Below are 19,285 nucleotides of genomic sequence, written 5' to 3' on the forward strand. Positions count from 1 at the left end.
TAAGAAAAGGGTTTAGGGCCGGCCCTGTGGCTTGGTGGTTAAGTGCGCGCGCTGCAATGCTGGTGGCCCGGGTTCGGATCCCGGGTGCGCATCGAGGCACCACTTCTCCGTCCATCCTGAGGCCGAGTCCCACATACAGCAACTAGAAGGATGTGCAGCTGTGACATACAGCTGTCTACTGGGGCTTTGGGGGGAAAAAATAAAATAAATAAAATCTAAAAAAAAAAAAAAAAAAAAAGAAAAGGGTTTGTAGGAAGATTAATGTTTATATTTTCTTTATATCAGTATTTATCTTGATGAAGAAGAGAGAAAACGTAATTGAAGAAATACAGGAGAGTGTTTTCTTTCAAAATAGTACCGTCATAGACATAAATAGTAGTCTCTTAAGGCTTTGAAAGTGGATGGGGAAAAACATAAGAAAAAGTGATTTTAAAAAATCAGTTTAAAAAGTCAGTTTAACAATTAATTAGTAAAAAAGTTTTACTTGAGCCCCTAGAATTTAAGGCTTTACAACTATATTTCATCTTTCCTTTTCTTTAATTACCGTAGGCCCCAATCGTTTTCATTGAAAGATTCTCATTTACTGAGTACACTTTGAAATTCTTTTGCAGTATGATCATAGTTTTTAATAGATAGGTGTAAATATGTATACATACATAATACATACTTTAATTTTCCATAAATAAGCAACTACACTTTTATTAATGAATTGTTAATTAGAAGGTTTTCAGTATTTTTTTAATGAAAAATTTGGTCTTAATTTTGTTAATTATTGCCAAAGTTTCGTGTACAGTTCTGTGGCTAATATATCAGATCATCTCGCAATATACTTATGTATGCAGAATTATTTTAGGCTATTAGAGGGTTACATGTGTCTTTACACTTCGACAGTATTCGATGCTTTTTCTCTTTGGGGAGAAAAGACTTTGAACTCACAATCTATTATAAATCTCTTCTGCTTTCTGGCTTCAGATATCCAGGTTCAAAAGACATACCACGCCTCTTATGAGAGGTACCAGAGCACTTACAGTACTAAATAATATCACAAGCACTTTTACAAGGAAGTGATTTATTTCTACAGGATGTATAACAGTGTATGCAGCTGATGTGTACAGGGCTTACATTTGTTTTCTTTTTTAATATGTAGAGCTAATATTCAAATAAGCTATCTTTAATAGTTAATAAATATGTTTTCTAAAATAAGGACTATAAATATGTAAATGTAACTATTCAGCTATTTACCAAAATATATTGGGTTTATATTCAAATTGTGTAACTCTCCAGTTTTTAGATTTCTGTTTTATTTCTATATAATTCAGAAAATATTTTAGGAGAACTGAGTTATTGATATAAAAGAAAATATATTAGCTTTTTTTTTATTACTTTATCTCAAAAAATATTTAAATTTTCTTGCGTGGGGAATTTCAAATATTTAACTTGCAGTGATGAGGCAGTTTTTAATCTTTTAGAGCTCTACAGTAGCCCCATCTACCCAGCACGTGAAGACACCACAGACTTCAAATGCTCCTGATCTAAGTGATGCAATTGTGAAACTATTCAATGACTTTGATGTTAAAGAAACTTCCCATCATTTAGTGATTTCTCATCTAGATCTACACATATGTGATGATATTCATGCTAAAGAAAAAGGTAATAAAAGCTACTTATTTCAAACTATTTTGGTTTTTCTAGAATTTACTACAAAACTGGATTTTTTAATCATATATAATATGTAGTATATAGTATCAGATAACTGGCCATAATTTTATCATTCATATGAGATACGTAGATGAAAGATGTAATTTTAAGCATTATATGTGATATGAAATTTGATTTTGCTTTAGTAGTTAGTACTTCAGCACAATTCCTTGGTGGATGATGAAATATTAGACCTGCCTTTGAATTAACTTTTTCATAAGTTGAAATTGTCCATAAATTATATTTTAGTCTATACTCAGTTCATAATTATTTGCATATGTGTTTTCAGCATGGTGGTTTATCTACATTTTTCTGACCCCATGTGTGTGTAAACACAATTTATGTGGCTGTTTAACATTTCTTGTGTCTTCTGCCCTCAAATCCTCCCAAAATTTGGTTAGGAAGCTAAACTCCAGTTAGAAAGGTTTTTTCCTTTCCTTTTAGCTTTTGTTTCTCTTATTTTTCCTTATTTAGTAGACACAGGTAGTGGGATAAGTAGGAAGCTGCTCTTGGTCACTTTGAAAATCTGTGGTTCTGTAATCTAGGTGCTGGGCATTTCTGTTTCTCCATCAGAGAGTGTCCCTGGCCCATAAGCGTTGAAAGGGTTCAGCAGGTAGTCCTCTAGGACAGTGGTCCTCAAACTTTGTTGAGCGTGAGAATCAAGCTGAGGATCTTTTTTAAATGGAGATAGCTGACCTGTGTGCCTCAGACCTGAATCAGAATCTATATCTATGAAAATCGTTGCTCTGGATTTTTAAAACTGAGAGAGTGAATATTGAGACCCACCCTGGGTGCTTAGCAGTAGAAGTTATCCTGCCTTCATCAGACAAGTCAGCTGGGTATCAGCTACCAGATAAAAAGGTAGAGCAGAAAAGGTGAGGAAGATTTGGAGTTTGGAGAGGGATTTGTTGTCTTTCCTTTGTCACCTTTGTGTTATTTAACTTACAGTTGGCATTTTCTGCTTTAATGATTTGAAAGGAAAATCCAAAAAAGTGAAAACAAACCAAAATAACAAAATGAGGGGGTCAAGGTTAAGTAATAAGCAAAAGAACAGAGAAAAGTGTTTTCTAAGCTCTTTTACATTCCTTACTCACTCATAGATAGAATAAGCCGAATGATGTTATTTAAGGGGGAAACCCCTCCAGCAAAATATTTCCCTTGTAGTAAAGATACATAATCAGTTCTTTAATCAGTTCTCTGCTATTCTAAAATCCAGAAAGGTCTGAATTGTTTTTTCATGAGTTTGAAAAACTGTTTGCTGACAAAACTTGACCTAAACAAACACTTGGCCATTTATCATCTTTATTTTACCCACTTAGTGAAAATATCCGAGTTTTGCTGCAGAATTACTATTTTTTATTACTTAGTGCTTCCTCAGAACCTGCTAGGAGTGTTGTATGATATGCCTTGTGTATATATACCATATTACTTTCATGAAGTCTAAAACATTTCTGGATTCTGAAACATTTGGCTCCAAGGGTTTTAAATAAGGGATTGTAGATCTGTACTAGAAATAATGCTAGTTGAGATAAGTTAGAGTTAACAAATTAACGTAGAGAGTGTGTGTATAGCTGTATCTTAATTTGTATTTGATTTGTCCGTGCTGTTTTAAAACTTGATTTTTATGTTGGAATTACACTGACTTGTGATCTATTTCTGATCTTAATATGGCTATGTGACCTTGGATAACATACCGAATCTGATAGACTCAGTTTCTTCTTCGGTAGAAGGCAGGATGATATAGTGTAGTGGTTAAGATTTCCTAGGTTCGTAACCAGCTCTACACTTACTGGCTGTATGCCCTTGGTCTGTTTAGTTAACTTGGTGTCTCAATTTCCTTATCTAAAAAATGGGCATAATAATAGTAGTATCTATCTCATAGAGTTGTCATGAAGAGCAAATAAGTAAGTATACCTGTAAGTATTTAAAACAATGCTTGCCATATGGTTAGGGCTGTAAATATAAATGTTCTGCTATTTTTGTATCCTTACCTTTTAGCCTAGTACCTTCCAAATGATAGGGGCTCCATAAATACTTATTAGATTGAATTGCATTTCCTAAAATCCTTAATGTATTTTCCATGATAACAGAGAGACAGTTATCACTGCTTAGACTGCAAGTATGGTAAATTAAGTGTTTCTTACATTTGCTTGTTTCTTTTTCTTTCTCTCTTTCAATGCCATCCTTTTCTTTTCCTAGAATCAAACAGACGTATTACTGGAGGGGCTATGCAACTGTCTTTTACACAACTAACTATAGATTATTATCCTTATCACAAGGCAGGTATGTATAACAATTTCTTTTAAAGATATAAACCTTGCTTTAAAATTATATAGCCAATTTATTTCATTTTGTTTTATTTTATTTTGTTTCAATTTAATTTTTTAAGGAGAAAAGAGATCAACACATTTGTTATTGTTTTTCCCCTGGCAATATCTTACCAAGAAAATGTAATTGCTGTAGAAAATATTCATGGATTTTATATTGCAATACAGAGGATATATATTTGTGCTATTTTATTAGTTGTGACAAAAGCAAGTTATTTTTTTTTTTTTTCTTTTAATTTTTGTTTATTGCAGTAACATTGGTTTATAACATTGTAAAAATTTCAGGTGTACATCATTGTACTTCTATTTCTGCATGGACCACATCATGTTCACCACCAAAATACTAATTACAAGCAAGTTATTAATGTTTTGAATTTTTAAATAATATATTTATATATAAAAAAATCAAAAAAGAATATAAAGCAAAAGAATAACAATGATTTTAGCTAAGTTGTTGGAGTTCAGGAACATTTTTTAAGCTTTTCTGTATTTTCTAAATTTCATCGATAAATAAGACTTTAATAGCTAATTTAATTTAATAGGCTCTTTAATAGTCAAATATTGATAGGTTCTTTTCCTAATATTAACAACAAAATATATGTATGTTTATGGCCAAATTAAGTAATTTGACCTTATAGCCATCTCTGCATTTTGGTGGAATGTGGCTTTTTTTTTTTTTTTTTTTTTAATTCACACAAATAAGAAGAAACAAATAACTATAATGAGTTTTCCAGGACTTTAGTTTTTTTAATTTTTTTTTTTTTTTGTGAGGAAGATCAGCCCTGAGCTAACATCCAACACCAGTCCTCCTCTTTTTTGCTGAAGAAGATTGGACCTGGGCTAACATTCGTGCCCATCTTTCCCTACTTTATATGGGACACTGCCACAGCATGGCTTGACAAGCAGTGCATCGGTGTGCACCCGAGATCCGAACCTGCGAAACCTGGGCCGCCAAAGTGGAGCGCACGTACTTAAGCGCTATGCCACTGGGCCGGTCCCTCCAGGATTTTAAAAAATGATAAAATTTTTCTGTTCACAAGTTTCTATCTCCCATTGTTTGCCATTTCTTTTTTTTTTTTTTTCTCCTGAGGAAGATTCACCCTGAGCTAATATCTGTGCAAGTCTTCCTCTATTTTTCATATGTGGGTCGCTGCCACAGCATGGCTGCCCATGAGTGGTGTAGGTCTGTGCCTGGGAACCAAACCCGGGCCGTTGAAGCAGAGCGCGCTGAATTGAACCACTCAGCCACAGGGCCGGCCCCAGTGTTTGTCATTTCTCTGTCAGTACCTGACATAATTTAAAGGTTATACTATTTGATTTTCATTTGAAGGACTTTGTCTTACATTCTGTCCTCCTGATTCGTAAGTTACTTACATATACTTAATATATTTTTAAGTACAGAAATCATTCATATTATGACTTTCAGTCATGAAGTGTTCTTAACCCTTTTATGTACATAATACTTTTCTTAGTTGCTACAGAGAAACCTAATCTGATTTTTTATTTTCCTTCCAAAAAACATTATGTATATAGATACAGATAGATACAGATATATCTATATCTTTATATCTGATATCCATCTTGAGAATTTTTATTGGTTTCTTAAGTTTTCTAACAGTCCTTATCTTATCATTTTTAAGGATAGGTTTTTGTTAGTCACTTTACAACAAATCTCTGATGAAAAGACTTCTTTCTGTGATGGTATTTTCTGGGATTTTGTCCAATGGAGGTATGCCAAGTGGTTGAGCATTCAGTGAAAGCTGACCAGCAGTGCTGCTTCTAATTGAAACTTTGAGTGATGTTCTTCCAAGGATGGATTCTCGATAGAAACTCTCCCAAATTATTTGCTTTTGACAGTCTGTCCCTCTATTCTAAATGTTTTATTCATATTTTCTAGGAAAATTAAAATCTTTTATAGGCGAAGGCTATAAATTTACTGGAAGATGAAAGAATCCCTTGAGAAAATGAATAAATCTCATTAGAAGCATTGCTATAAAAGAATAAATGAAAATTGTGCATTTTTAGTGAAATACCTGTTATTCATTTTTTAGGAGATAGTTGTAATCATTGGATGTATTTTAGTGATGCAACCAAGACAAAAAATGGATGGGCCAACGAGTTGTTACATGAATTTGAGTGCAACGTTGAAATGCTTAAACAGGCTGTAAAAGATCATAATGTAGGTTCACCTCCTAAATCCCCAACACATGCCTCTCCCCAGCACACACAAACAGGTATTTTACCTATAACAACATTGTGGCATTCCCCTAATGTTGTGTGTGTGTTTGTGTGTGTGTGTGTGTGTGTGTGTGTGTGTGTGATCATAATGTGATATTTTCTATAAATAAAGTATGTTTAATTAATATCTAAAAATCCTGCACCTCATTCAGACCATAGGCTTATGGACCAAAGCACTTTTTAAATTACCTATAAGAGTAATACCCAGGTGGAATATTTCCTGAATGGCTAGTAAATCTCTCTTTTTAACAAGAATTCTAGCCAAAAATTATTGTATGAGCATATCTTAAATGTGGTGTAAGTATGATTCTTGTTTAAAGAATAATCATCACACACAAAAAAATAATCATCACAATAACTTAGAGTCCTGTATCAGTTGATATATAAAGTATTTCCACATATATTATCTTGTTTGAGAAATTAGGGTTCATCTGTATTTCTAGTAGCTGTCTTAATAATGAAAGAGTGACTGTTAAACATAATTCTGCAATAAATTGAAGAGTTTTTGTTTCCCACAGAGAAAGACTCAACTCTAAAAGGGACTTCCAGAACACCTTCTGTGTTATCCGAACAATCCAAAGCAAAGTTAATGTCTAGTTCGGTTGTGGTTAGACTTGCAGATTTCAATATATACCAGGTATGTTTTATTTTTTAAATTAAATCTTCTGATAAACACGTTTGGTACCTCCTGCAAGCAACTTTTATAAATTAATGCCACCATTTTATTTAAAAATGTCTTGACCAGTTTTGTGAAATGGCTAAATTAGACAGGAAAGAAAAAATCAGTTCATTAATTTTTGTTTATATGGTTACCCAGAATTAGGTAAACTGTAAGGTTAAGGGCACAGTCCTCTAGACTGCCAAGTCTGCACGAGACTTCTGACACCAGAAGTCTTCTGGGGATTTCCCTACACTACCAGCAGATTCAAGAATTCACTAGAAAAACTCATAGAACTCAGTGAAATCAGTTATACTGAGTCACATTTGTTACAGTGAAAGAATACAAATTAGAACCAGCCATAGGAAGAGCATAGAGTGGAGTCTGAGAGGGTTCCAAATTCGGAACTTCCTTGTCCTCAGGACATATTAGCCTCCCAGCATGGATGTGTAACAATATGCATGAAATATTGCTGATGTAGTTGAACTCAGTCTCTAGGTGGACTGTTAACAGGTGACCCAAAATCTCCACCCTCTAAACATTACTAAGACTATCAAGTGTGGCCAGCCCTACTCTGAGTCATCTTGTGATCCCAGGAGTCCACCATGAATAGGAAATTCCAAGAGTTTAGAATTACCTTCCAGGAGCAGGGACAAAGGCCAGACCTCTCTTTGGAGGCCAGATTCCTGATTACACAATGGTCTTAGTGGAAGAAACTAAAATACTTTTTTTGCTTTATTGAACTACCAAGTATTGGCTATCCTGTGAACATAATTTTATAGCTAAGAACTCTATCCCATTTATACTAACAGTCTTATTCAGGCTGTAAGCCTACAACATGGTATTACATCACGATCCTTGAGACCAATACAATAGAATATATGACCTAGGTTGAAAAGTAAAATAAAGAATTTCAGATGTGTATTATCATTTATGAATTGTTCTGGTTTATTTTGATAAGCCTGTGGCTTTAAGACTTAGCTTTATCTGAAAGTTTTCATTTTACTCAGTGGTTTTCAAGTGGGGCCAGTTTTGCCCATCAAGGGACATTTGGCGATGTGTGAGGACAGTTTTGGTTGTCACAGCTGGAGGAGGTTGCTGCTGACATCTAGTGGGTAGAGATCAGTGATGCTGCTAAACATTCTACAATGCAGTGGACAGCCCCCACAACAAAGAATTATCTGGCCCAAAATGTCGATAGTGCCAATTTTGAGAAACCTTGATTTAACAGTTATTTTCTTGTACAGTTGCTTCTTTCTTTACATTCTATGTATAATGCAGCTTATTTGAAGCAGACTTTAAATTACAAGATTTAAGTAAATTCATATGGAAATGGGGTGGGGAATCACCCAGAATCCCAAATGGTTGAGGGTGAAATGAAATACAGTAAAGAAATCACACATACACAAACACACCAAAACAAAACAAACAAATCAAAGTAACCAGAAGAAAATAAAATAGTACATGCATCCCAATTTGAATAACTTTTCAACTATTAAAAGGAAAAGGGAATAAGCTCTTATCTATTAAAATAACTTGACGCTTGGAGTTGAAAAAGATTTGTTTCCGTATAGGCAGAGAAAACTTCTTAATTAGATAACGTAAGAAACTGACTTAAATTTATAAAGACTATACAAATAAAAGGTTTGATTAGCAGTTTATACAAGAGGAAACATAAATAAACCATTGAAAAAACATTCCACTTCATGTGAGAAATACACATTTGTTGAATGAATGGAAAAAAGTAACATAACCTTGAGATACATCCCCGGGTCTATTAAACAAGCATAAATAAATGAAATTGATAAAACTCTATTGGTTGAACTTTGGGGAAATTACTATATACATTTTTTTTTTAATTTTTTTAATTTATTTATTTTTCCACCAAAGCCCCAGTAGATAGTTGTATGTCATAGCTGCACATCCTTCTAGTTGCTGTATGTGGGACGCGGCCTCAGCATGGCCAGAGAAGCAGTGTGTCGGTGTGCGCCTGGGATCCGAACCTAGGCCGCCAGCAGCGGAGCGCGTGCACTTAACCGCTAAGCCACGGGGCCGGCCCACTATATACATTTTTGATGTAATGGTAAATTAGCTGTTTTGGGGGAAGAGTGAAAAGGTGTAACAAGAACCTTAAAACTAATAGTGTTTGGAAAAATAATTTAAGAGATCAAACTATTTGACAGAAGCATTTATAGTTGTATTATTTTTAAATTTTTATTTTGGTAAAATACACATAACACAAAATTTACCATCTTAACCATTTTTAAGTGTGCGATTCATCGGCATTAAGTATATTCACATTGTCGTGCAACCATCACCACTGTCCATCTCCGTAATCTTACTATTCCAAACTCAAACTCTATATAGCTATATTATTTTTCATAATAATAAAGAAATTATAGTAAAAAATTATTAGAAAGTACATTCTGGGGAAACATTCTGGTCTTGAGGACTTAGATCAGTGTCCTGAATCTGCCATTTACTTATTTGTATTACCTTGTGGAAATACTCTGTTATTTTAACGCTCAAAATAGTAAGTTTGCAGGGAATGTTGTACCAAGTTGGTTTTGTAATTGATAAGACTCCACAGAGGTTATAGTTTTCTCAATAGTTGATTGGTATTATTTAAAAATAATTTAATATGGGCCTGGCCCTGTGGCCAAGTGGTTCAAAAAGTTCCGCGTGCTCCCCCTCGGTCTCTCAGATTCATGGGTTCAGATCCTGGGTTCGAATCTGCTCCACTCACCAGCCATGTGGTGGTGGTGTCCCACATGTAAAGTAGAGCTAACAGATGTGAGCTCAGGGCTAATCTTCCTCAAGCGAAAAAAGAGGAAGATTGGCAATGGATGTTAGCTCAGGGCAAATCTTCTTCAGCAAAAAAAAAAATAATAATAATTTAATGTGAAGATATATATATAGTAAAGTTTGCGTTGGAAATTAACCATTAATAAATTATCGGAAATAGTTTTAAGGGTCGAAGTGATGTCCATGTGACATGAAGTCTTTGGAAAGGACTATTCAGTGTTACTTCAATAAACTTAATTCTTTTTCAGGTCTCTACAGCAGAACAATGTCGTTCTTCCCCCAAAAGTATGATTTCTTGCAATAAAAAATCCCTGTATCTTCCACAAGAAATGTCAGCTGTCTATGTAGAATTCACAGAATATTACTATCCGGATGGAAAGGATTTTCCAAGTAAGAGAGTTCCTATTTTGTTATTATTTGTCCATTACTTGGGAAGTTGTTTTTTTCTTGCTAAGTTTTTGAGTTTTATCAATGTGAAAAATGAAACAAAAGTCCATTGTTCTTTACCCTTGTTTTCATTGTGTTTAGTATATAACTCTATTATAGCATTTTTACACATTCTTATTTGTTCATATGTTCTTTTTCCTCACTAGCTTGTTAGCATCCTTGTTGTCAAGAATCATGTAGTATTCATGCTTCATTTTATTCCTGAGGTTTAACTCATTTTTGTGCTTAGTAGCTGTTTGTTAAATGAAAGAATGAATGAAAGTTAGGTTATTTGTAAAACAACGTCATTTTTTTCCCTTTGGTAAAACGCCATTTATATTTCACTTCACTATATCAAAACTCCATTTATATTTCACTATAATTCATTGAAAAATGAATAATGAAGTTATTCTTTTAGCTATAAGGAATTTGGGGGGCTAGTGTTTAAAGCCCAGGTGTGTACCTTGGACAGCTTTTGGCTCCTGTCTTTAGTTAGAAAAATTAAATTACATGAATTTTTTTATTTGTAAGCTACTTTGGCTTCCTAAAGTTAAAATGATTATACATTTGTGTTTTTTGAGTATTAAAATTCTATCTCAGTTCATCCAGGAGTTCTTCAAACTAAAATTTGCATTTGTTTATGTGGTACCTTTTTCATTATTTTGGTTGAAAATTATAGCTGAGAAAAAGTGTTGAAATGAAATAGGTTATGTTATTGGAGAAACAAATTTTATGTCCTCTCTTTAAAAGTGGAACTCCAGGGGCCGGCCCTGTGGCTTAGCAGTTGAGTGCGCGTGCTCCGCTGCTGGTGGCCCGGGTTCGGATCCCAGGCGCACACCGACGCACCGCTTCTCTGGCCATGCTGCGGCCATGTCCCACATACAGCAACTAGAAGGATGTGCAACTATGACATACATCTATCTACAGGGGCTTTGGGGGAATAAAAAAGGAGGAGGATTGGCAATAGATGTTAGCTCAGAGCCAGTCTTCCTCAGCAAAAAGAGGAGGATTAGTATGGATGTTAGCTCAGGGCTGATCTTCATCACAAAAAAAAAAAAAGTGGAACTCCAAAATACTTTGATCTACTTAACCATTTGTTTAATATTGACTTGATATAGGTTTCTAGTTTCAAAGGGAATTTCTAATGCTCATGCCTTTGTTGTTAAATAAAAAGAAAGTAGCCTGGAATTTGGAGAAACAGATGTTGAACTATTTTATCGTTTTAATCCTCATTTGTGCCAAACTTTTGGGATCTAATCTTCACTGTCTTCATGCTTTTCAACCGTCTTTTGTGTATTTCTCATTTGTTTTCCTACCTTGCTGACTAAAATGATGAGAAAATTAAAACAGGTTAAGACATTTTTCAACACCTTATATAAAAGAGTAAAATGGCACAGCTGAAACTCAGGCATGAGTCTTTTGAATCGAAATTCATTGTTTTTTTCTTCCCCCCACTATATTACACGGTGTTCTGGGGTATTCTCAGCCATTCATCTGTAATTGGATAATTCCATTGTTTCCAGCCCTCCCACCCCAAATAATTGTTTTCCTTAAGTAATGCATCATTGAACTAGTAATTTTTCTTCAGAGTGAAAACTAGTTTCCAGGATTTCTGACTACTAATCTAGGTTTATTTCTATCAGTTTTGTTAATGTGTGCCAAAGGAATTATAATGCCATTTTGTAATCTATACATTTTTTCTAATAAAAATATAAGCAATTTAAACCCTAGCCCCCTAGATACCTAGGAGTGGAATTGCTAGGCTGTGTTTAACTGTTTTTAATTAACTTTTTATTATGGAAACTTTCAAACATGCAAAAGTAAAGAAGATATATATTGAATCCCCGTGTACAGGGATCCATTTTCAATCCTCATGTTTCATCTCTCTCTTAAGCGATCCAACTTAAAAATATATATATGTAACTTTTTTTACAATTGTAAATGTAATATATGTTCATTATATTAAAAAAAAAGAAAGAAAATGCCAAAAATAAAAAATTGCCCATGAGCCTACAATTTAGAGAAAACTTCTGCTCACGTATAAGTGTAGCACTTACAGTGCTACTATACTCACGTATAGTTTGCTGGGGCTGTCATAACACAGTACGGCAGACTGGATGGTTTAAACAACAGAAATTTATTTCCTCACAGCTCTGGAGGCTAAAAGTCCTAGATCGAAGCGTTGGCAGGGTTGTTTCCTCAGAGACCTCTCTACGTGGCCTGTAGATGGCTGTCTTCTCACATTGTCTTTGTGTGTATCTGTTTCCTAACCTCCTCCTCTTATGACGCTTGTCATATTGGACTAGAGCCCGCCCATATGAACTCACTTTTACCATAATTGCCTGTTTAAAAGCCCTATCTCCAAATACAGTCACGTTCTGAGGTACTGGGGGTTAGAACTTTAGCATATCAATTCTGAGGGGACACAGTTCAGATCTTAACAGTAAGTATAGTGTTGCTAGTCCTGTATTTTAATATATGTGTTTCTTTTACATGTTTGATTCATATCCTATCCTTTTCTCTTAATCATATGAGCATATTTCTGGTTTCTACAAGTTCTTTTTTTTTTAATTGAGGTATAATTGACATACAACATTATATTAGTTTGAGGTATACAACATAATGATTGGATATTTGTAAATATTGTGAAATGATCACTGTAATAAGTCTAGTTAACATTCATCACCATAACTTCCTATTTATACCTAGTTACAGAATTTTTTTGCTTGTGATGAGAACTTTTACCTGCAAGTTCATTTTAAATATCTTTAAGAGCTACATAATAATCTATTTCATAAGGAGACCTGTGTTAGAACATAGATCTTTCTAATGCTTAGTGCACCAGGTTTCTTCCTTTGTCCCAGATGTGCAGTCAGCACTCTTCTTTCTCTCGTGCTCTAGCCTTGGAGACTACATTTGCTCTCTAGTCGTCTCTGTGACTGCCTTCATCACTCAGTCTGTGCATGGAGATTCCCTCTCCTTCCTTCTCTTCCAGAGTGTGACATGATCTCAGTATCCCACTTCCTTGCTATTCTTGAAGACAAGCACTTCTACATCCTAATTGGATGTCTCTGTTGGACTTGAGCTACAATTTTTCTACTTTCATGTCTGTCTCATGTAATAGTCTCTGAACTTTTTAAGGAAAGGAACCATGCCATGTTTATTTGTTTTTTGTGCTTAACGCAATACACAAAATGTAGTGGGCATTCAATGAATCTATGCTGAAAGAAAGTGAATGAATGGGGCCGGCCCTGTGGCTTGGTGGTTAAGTGCGCGCGCTGCGATGCTGGTGGCCCGGGTTCGGATCCCGGGTGCGCATCAAGGCACCGCTTCTCCGTTCATCCTGAGGCCGAGTCCCACATACAGCAACTAGAAAGATGTGCAGCTACGACATACAACTATCCACTGGGGCTTTGGGGGGAAAAAATAAAATAAATAAAATCTTTAAAAAAAAAAAAAAAAAGAAAAAAAAAAGAAAATGAATGAATGAATGAATGAAAGCAAAAAAAATCCTTTTTAGGACATTGTTACAATGCTTTATCCCACACCTTGGATTTATTTTCATTAAATTAATGTAGTCTAAAAGTTCTAGATATGCCTACTTTTTGCTTTGATAGAAATATGTCTGAATTTTTAGAATAAAAGATTTCTTCATCAAGGTACTCTGAAAAGGATAATGGCTTTTATGATACAAATATATGTGGATTTCAGGAAGTGATGTGTGCTCTAATTATAAATAGTTTAATATAAATTAGCACAAAAACATTTTATTCAACCCCTAAGCATTCTAATATTTTGGGGAGCTATGAAAAAGAGCGTATTCATTTCATTATTCAAGAGATGCTTGAGTTTTTACTTTACACCAAGCACTATTCTAGGCTTAGGATTAAAAATAAAACTGTATGGTCCCTTCTCTCAAGGAGATCTGCCTAGCTTACGACTTTCATAAGAAATTAGTCATTAGACTTGTTTCTCTCATTTTATATTTTAATTAATTTATTTATTTTATTATTTTATATTTTATTTATTTTATTTTTTGTGAGGAAGACCAACCCTGAGCTAACATCTGATGCCAGTCCTCCTCTTTTTTGCTGAGGAAGACTGGCTCTGGGCTCACATCTGTGCCCATCTTCCTCTACTTTATATGGGACGCCACCACAGCATGGCTTTGCAAGCGGTGCGTCGGTGCGCGCCCGGGATCTGAACCGGCGAACCCCGGGCTGCCGCAGCAGAGCGTGTGCACTTAACTGCTTGCGCCACCAGGCTGACCCCCTTGTTTCTCTCATTTTAGAGGATTCAGATTAAGATTCAGGTAGTAAAAGTCTTTACAGAAAAGTATATTTAAGGACCACAACTTTGATGTGATACTTCATCAAGAAGGTAAGATATTTTGAAGTTTTGCTTCTTGGTGCTTTGTGGTGCTATAACATTAGGAAAAGAAATCTAAATGGTGATTCCTATTTATACATTTTGTTTTAGATTAAACTGTATATTTTTCAGTTAGTGAAGCATAGAAAAATGTTTTTTGTCTATGTGAATGTTTGCAATCATCCACACATGTCACTTTAATTTTGCAAATAACATCTCAAAAACTTTTTATCTTAATTAAGGAAGAATAACACTTGTTACAAATGTCTTTTCTGTTCTCAGGGAAGATTTAGAATTATCTGTTCATTAAAAATCTGTTTTAAATTTTTTTCTCCACAGTTCCATCTCCCAACCTTTATAGCCAGCTGAATGCACTACAGTTTACTGTGGATGAAAGAAGTATTCTATGGTTAAATCAATTTCTGTTGGATTTAAAACAGAGTCTTAATCAATTTATGGCTGTATACAAGTTGAATGACAATTCAAAATCTGATGAGCATGTTGATATTCGAATTGATGGCTTAATGCTAAAGGTACCATATAAACAAGTGGCTGTGAGAACAAAATCATTTTTACAGAAGAAAAGTTAACAGCATTATAATTTCCAGAATTTAAGATGAGTGCTCAAATACAAATCAGTCATTTTTTCCTATTTCTTACCAGAGCTCATAAAATTTTTCTTTTAAGAAGGGTAAATAATACAGTGAAGCTTTTGAGTGATATCTGGGTTTTATTTGTTCACATTTATTCGTTACTAATATCCAAAGATAGTAGAAAGTTGGTTTTTATTACAGCCAAGTAGTTGATAATCTGAATTCCGTGGATATTTAAACTTTCAAGGAAGGAAATGTTTTTAAAAAAACAGCTAGTGTAGTAGAGTAAATAGAAGAAGACTTGTGCATGGATGAAAATTGCATTTTCTAGATCTGTTGCTGGTAGACTCAACTTATATACCATTAATTTCTTCTCTGTAAAATGAGATTCATAATACTCACCAATTGCATTGCAGAAATGTTTTAAAGATCTCAGAGATCTTACAAGATTCAATATAAAGGGACACATTTTAAAGCATTTACAATTTTAATTTAAGACACAATTATATAATGATCTTTACATTTTCTGAGTATGAACAGTTTTAAAACCAGTTACTTTTGAACTCTAATGTCAGTATTTTGAGGACTGAGGTTAATTATCTCTGGAAAATTATTTTAGTAAATAGTTTGATGTATCCTCTTAAGGTTATTTTCTTAATAGTTCTCTCCCAGAAAAATGATTCTAATGACATCTGTTCAGTCATTCTGTTTACTCATCCAGTCATCCTCCAAGTCAATTTGATTTAAAATATCCTAACAAAAAAATTCCCTTTTCCAAACTTGGCACTTTCTTATATGTACTCAGGGCATAGTAAGCATTTAGTAATGCTCATTTAATTCAATTTTGTTCTTTTTATTTTGTGATATATTGTATGCAAATATATTTATGTATGTTGTGTACTTTATTCGTTATTTATGTTTTTTGGTTTTTGTTTTTTTTGTGTGTGTGTGAGGAAGATCAGCCCTGAGCTAACATCCATGCCAATCCTCCTCTTTTTTTTTGCTGAGGAAGACTGGTCTTGGGCTAACATCCGTACCCACTTTATATGGGACGCTGCCACAGCATGGCCTGACAAGTGGTGCATTGGTGCGCACCCAGGATCTGAACCTGGGCCGCCAGCAGCAGAGCTCGCGCACTTAACTGCTACGACATGGGGCCGGCCCCTATGTTTGTTTTTTTAAGTTGTTGTTTTCTTAGTGGTTAATCATTTAAGTCCCTTCGACTCAATTTAATAAAAAGATTTGGGGAGAGAGAGTTAGTATTTTGGGGGGAAATGTGAAAAAGAATTCCTGAAGTAAGTCATGTTCTTTGTTTTATATTCTAGATGTATGGATTTGTAAGTTAGACTAGATGAATGTTTTTTCTCTTCTAGTTTGTCATTCCTTCTGAAATGAAATCTGAATGTCATCAAGATCAACCGCATGCAATTTCCATTCAGAGTTCTGAAATGATTGCTACAAATACAAGGCACTGTCCAAACTGTCGACATTCTGATCTAGAAGCTTTGTTTCAAGACTTCAAAGATTGTGACTTTTTCAGTAAAACATATACTAGCTTCCCCAAATCTGGTGACAATTTTAATCTTCTGCATCCAGTCTTCCAGAGACATGCTCATGAACAAGATACCAAAATGCATGAAGTTTATAAAGGAAATATTATTCCCAAGTTGAATAAACACACTCTTAAAACTGCTGCTGCCACGGATGTTTGGGCTGTCTACTTTTCTCAATTTTGGATAGATTATGAAGGGATGAAAAGTGGAAAAGGACGACCAGTAAATTTTGTAGACTCTTTCCCTCTTTCCATCTGGATTTGTCAACCGACAAAGTACGCAGTGTCACAAAAAGAGCTGCAGACCTGTAATCGAGTATCTCTAAATACATCACAAAGTGAATCTAGTGATCTGACTGGCCGATTGAAGCGGAAAAAGCTCTTGAAGGAATATTATAGTACAGAGTCAGAGCCATTGACAAATGGTAGTCAGAAACCTTCAGATACATTTTTAAGATTTTCCTCTTCGTCATCAGATGCAGATATTCATGTCCTGGTTCACATTCATAAACATGTTAGTATGCAGATCAATCACTACCAGTATCTGTTCCTGCTTTTTCTCCATGAGTCACTTATTCTGCTTTCAGAGAACTTAAGGAAAGATGTAGAAGCTGTGACTGGCAATCCTGCTAGTCAGACATCCGTTTGCATTGGAATTTTACTTAAAAGTGCAGAAGTGGCTCTTTTGCTACATCCAGTAGATCAAGCAAATACTCTTAAGTCTCCCGTTTCTGCAAGTGTGAGCCCAATTGTTCCTGATTATTTGCCTACAGAAAATGCAGAATTTTTGTCTTCAAAAAGAAAAGTTAGTAGTATAAATCAAATTAGAAGTGTAACTGTTAATGATATGTCAGACAACAGATCTATGAGTGTTGACCTTAGCTATGTCCCTTTGAAGGATCCCTTGCTTTTCAAATCAGCTAGTGATACAAATCTGCAAAAAGGTATTTCTTTTCTGGATTATTTATCAGGTAAAAGTTTAGGGAAAATAAGTGAAGATGAAAGTAGTGGAATTGTTTGCAAAAGTGGCTCAGGAGAAATTGGATTAGAAACAAGTGACAAAAAAGATTCATCTTATACAGATTCAAATAGTGTCTTAAACTACAGAGAAGATTCAAGTGTGCTATCATTTGATAATGATGGTAATCAAAACATACTTTCAAATAGTTTAACTAGTAAAGGAAATGAAACCATAGAGTTGATCTTTAAAGCTGAAGACTTGCTTCCAGAAACAGCTTCACTCTTTGAGAACCTGGAAATTAGTAAAGAAGAAGCGCCCACAGTTAGAACACTTAAATCACAGTCATCATTAAGGTAAACAACATACTATTGGAATTTGAGGGGTTTTTGTTTCGCTGTGTATATGTGTGCATGTGAGTGTATTTTGTTTTTGGACAGAGAACCTCATGACAAAATATGCCATTGTTAGAGTTAACACATGGAAGAGTAGGTTTTTCAAAATATGAAAACACTTTGAGCTTATAAAATATAATTTAAAAACTTGTGGATACCATATATGTACAGTAGTTCCCCATTATCCACAGTTTCACTGTCTGAGGTTTCAGTTACCCACAGTAAAACCGTAGTCTGAAAATATTAAATGAAAAATTCCAGAAATAATTAATAAGTTTTAAATTACATACTGCTCTGAGTAGCATGATGAAATCTCGAGCCCTCCCACTCCGTCCTGCCCGGGATGTGAATCATCCCTTTGTCCAACATATCCATGCTGTATCCATCCTACTCATTAGTCACTTAGTAGCCGTCTCAGTTATCAGATCAACTGTCGAGGTGTTGCAGTGCTTGTGTTCAGGTAACCCTTATTTTACTTAATAATAGCCCCAAAGCACAAGAGTAGTGATGCTGGCAATTCACATATGCCAAAGAGAAGCTATAAAGTACTTCCTTTAGTGAAAAGAGAAAGTTCTCGATTTAAGAATAGAAAAAAAAAAATCATATGCTGAGGTTGCTAAGATCTATGGTAGGTTTTATTACAGTACATGTCTTCCTTGACTTACGGTGGAGTTAACATCCCGTTAACTCACCCTAAGTTGAAAATATCGTTGTCAAAAATGCATTTAATACATCTAGCCTGCTGAACATCATAGCTTAGTCTAGCCTACCTTAAATGTGCTCAGAAGACTTACATTAGCCTACAGTTGGGCAAATCATCTAACACAAAGCCTATTTTATAATAAAGTGTTGAATATCTCATGTAATTTATTGAATACTGTACTGAAAATGAAAAACAGAATGGTTGTATGGGTTATAAAATGGTTGTAAGTGTATCAGTTGTTTACCCTCGCAGTTGACCGCATGGCTTACTGGGACCTGTGACTTGGCTGCCACTGCTCAGCATCATGAGAGAGTATCGTACCACATATCACTAGCCTGGGTGAAGATCAAAATTCAAATTACAGTTTCTGCTGAATGCTTACCACTTTCACACCATTGTAAAGTTGAAGAATCGTTGTCGGACCATCATAAGTCAGGGACCATCTGTATATTGTTAAAATTGTTCTATTTTATTCCTAGTTATTGTTGTTAATCTCTTACTGTGCGTAATATACAAATTAAACTTTTTCATAGGTATGCATGTATGTATAGGAAAAAAGGTAGT

At 34.6% G+C, this 19,285-nt stretch overlaps 1 protein-coding gene across 3 annotated transcripts in view; it reads left to right on the forward strand.

Moving 5' to 3' along the window:
• Positions 1 to 19,285, forward strand: part of BLTP3B (bridge-like lipid transfer protein family member 3B) — a 90,270-nt gene that overhangs the window by 45,259 nt on the left and 25,726 nt on the right. For all 3 annotated transcript variants that reach the window (XM_014780251.2, XM_004418007.2, XM_087449059.1), the window contains 7 exons: positions 1,470 to 1,650; positions 3,898 to 3,981; positions 6,077 to 6,259; positions 6,782 to 6,900; positions 9,975 to 10,116; positions 14,860 to 15,053; positions 16,487 to 17,979. In XM_014780251.2, the coding sequence (XP_014635737.1) occupies positions 1,470 to 1,650; positions 3,898 to 3,981; positions 6,077 to 6,259; positions 6,782 to 6,900; positions 9,975 to 10,116; positions 14,860 to 15,053; positions 16,487 to 17,979 (2,396 nt within the window). The remainder of the gene's footprint in view (positions 1 to 1,469; positions 1,651 to 3,897; positions 3,982 to 6,076; positions 6,260 to 6,781; positions 6,901 to 9,974; positions 10,117 to 14,859; positions 15,054 to 16,486; positions 17,980 to 19,285) is intronic.

Source organism: Ceratotherium simum, chromosome 25 (genome assembly GCF_057802395.1).
Source record: "Ceratotherium simum simum isolate JZ-2026a chromosome 25, ASM5780239v1, whole genome shotgun sequence".
In the NCBI taxonomy this organism is placed as follows: domain Eukaryota; kingdom Metazoa; phylum Chordata; class Mammalia; order Perissodactyla; family Rhinocerotidae; genus Ceratotherium; species Ceratotherium simum.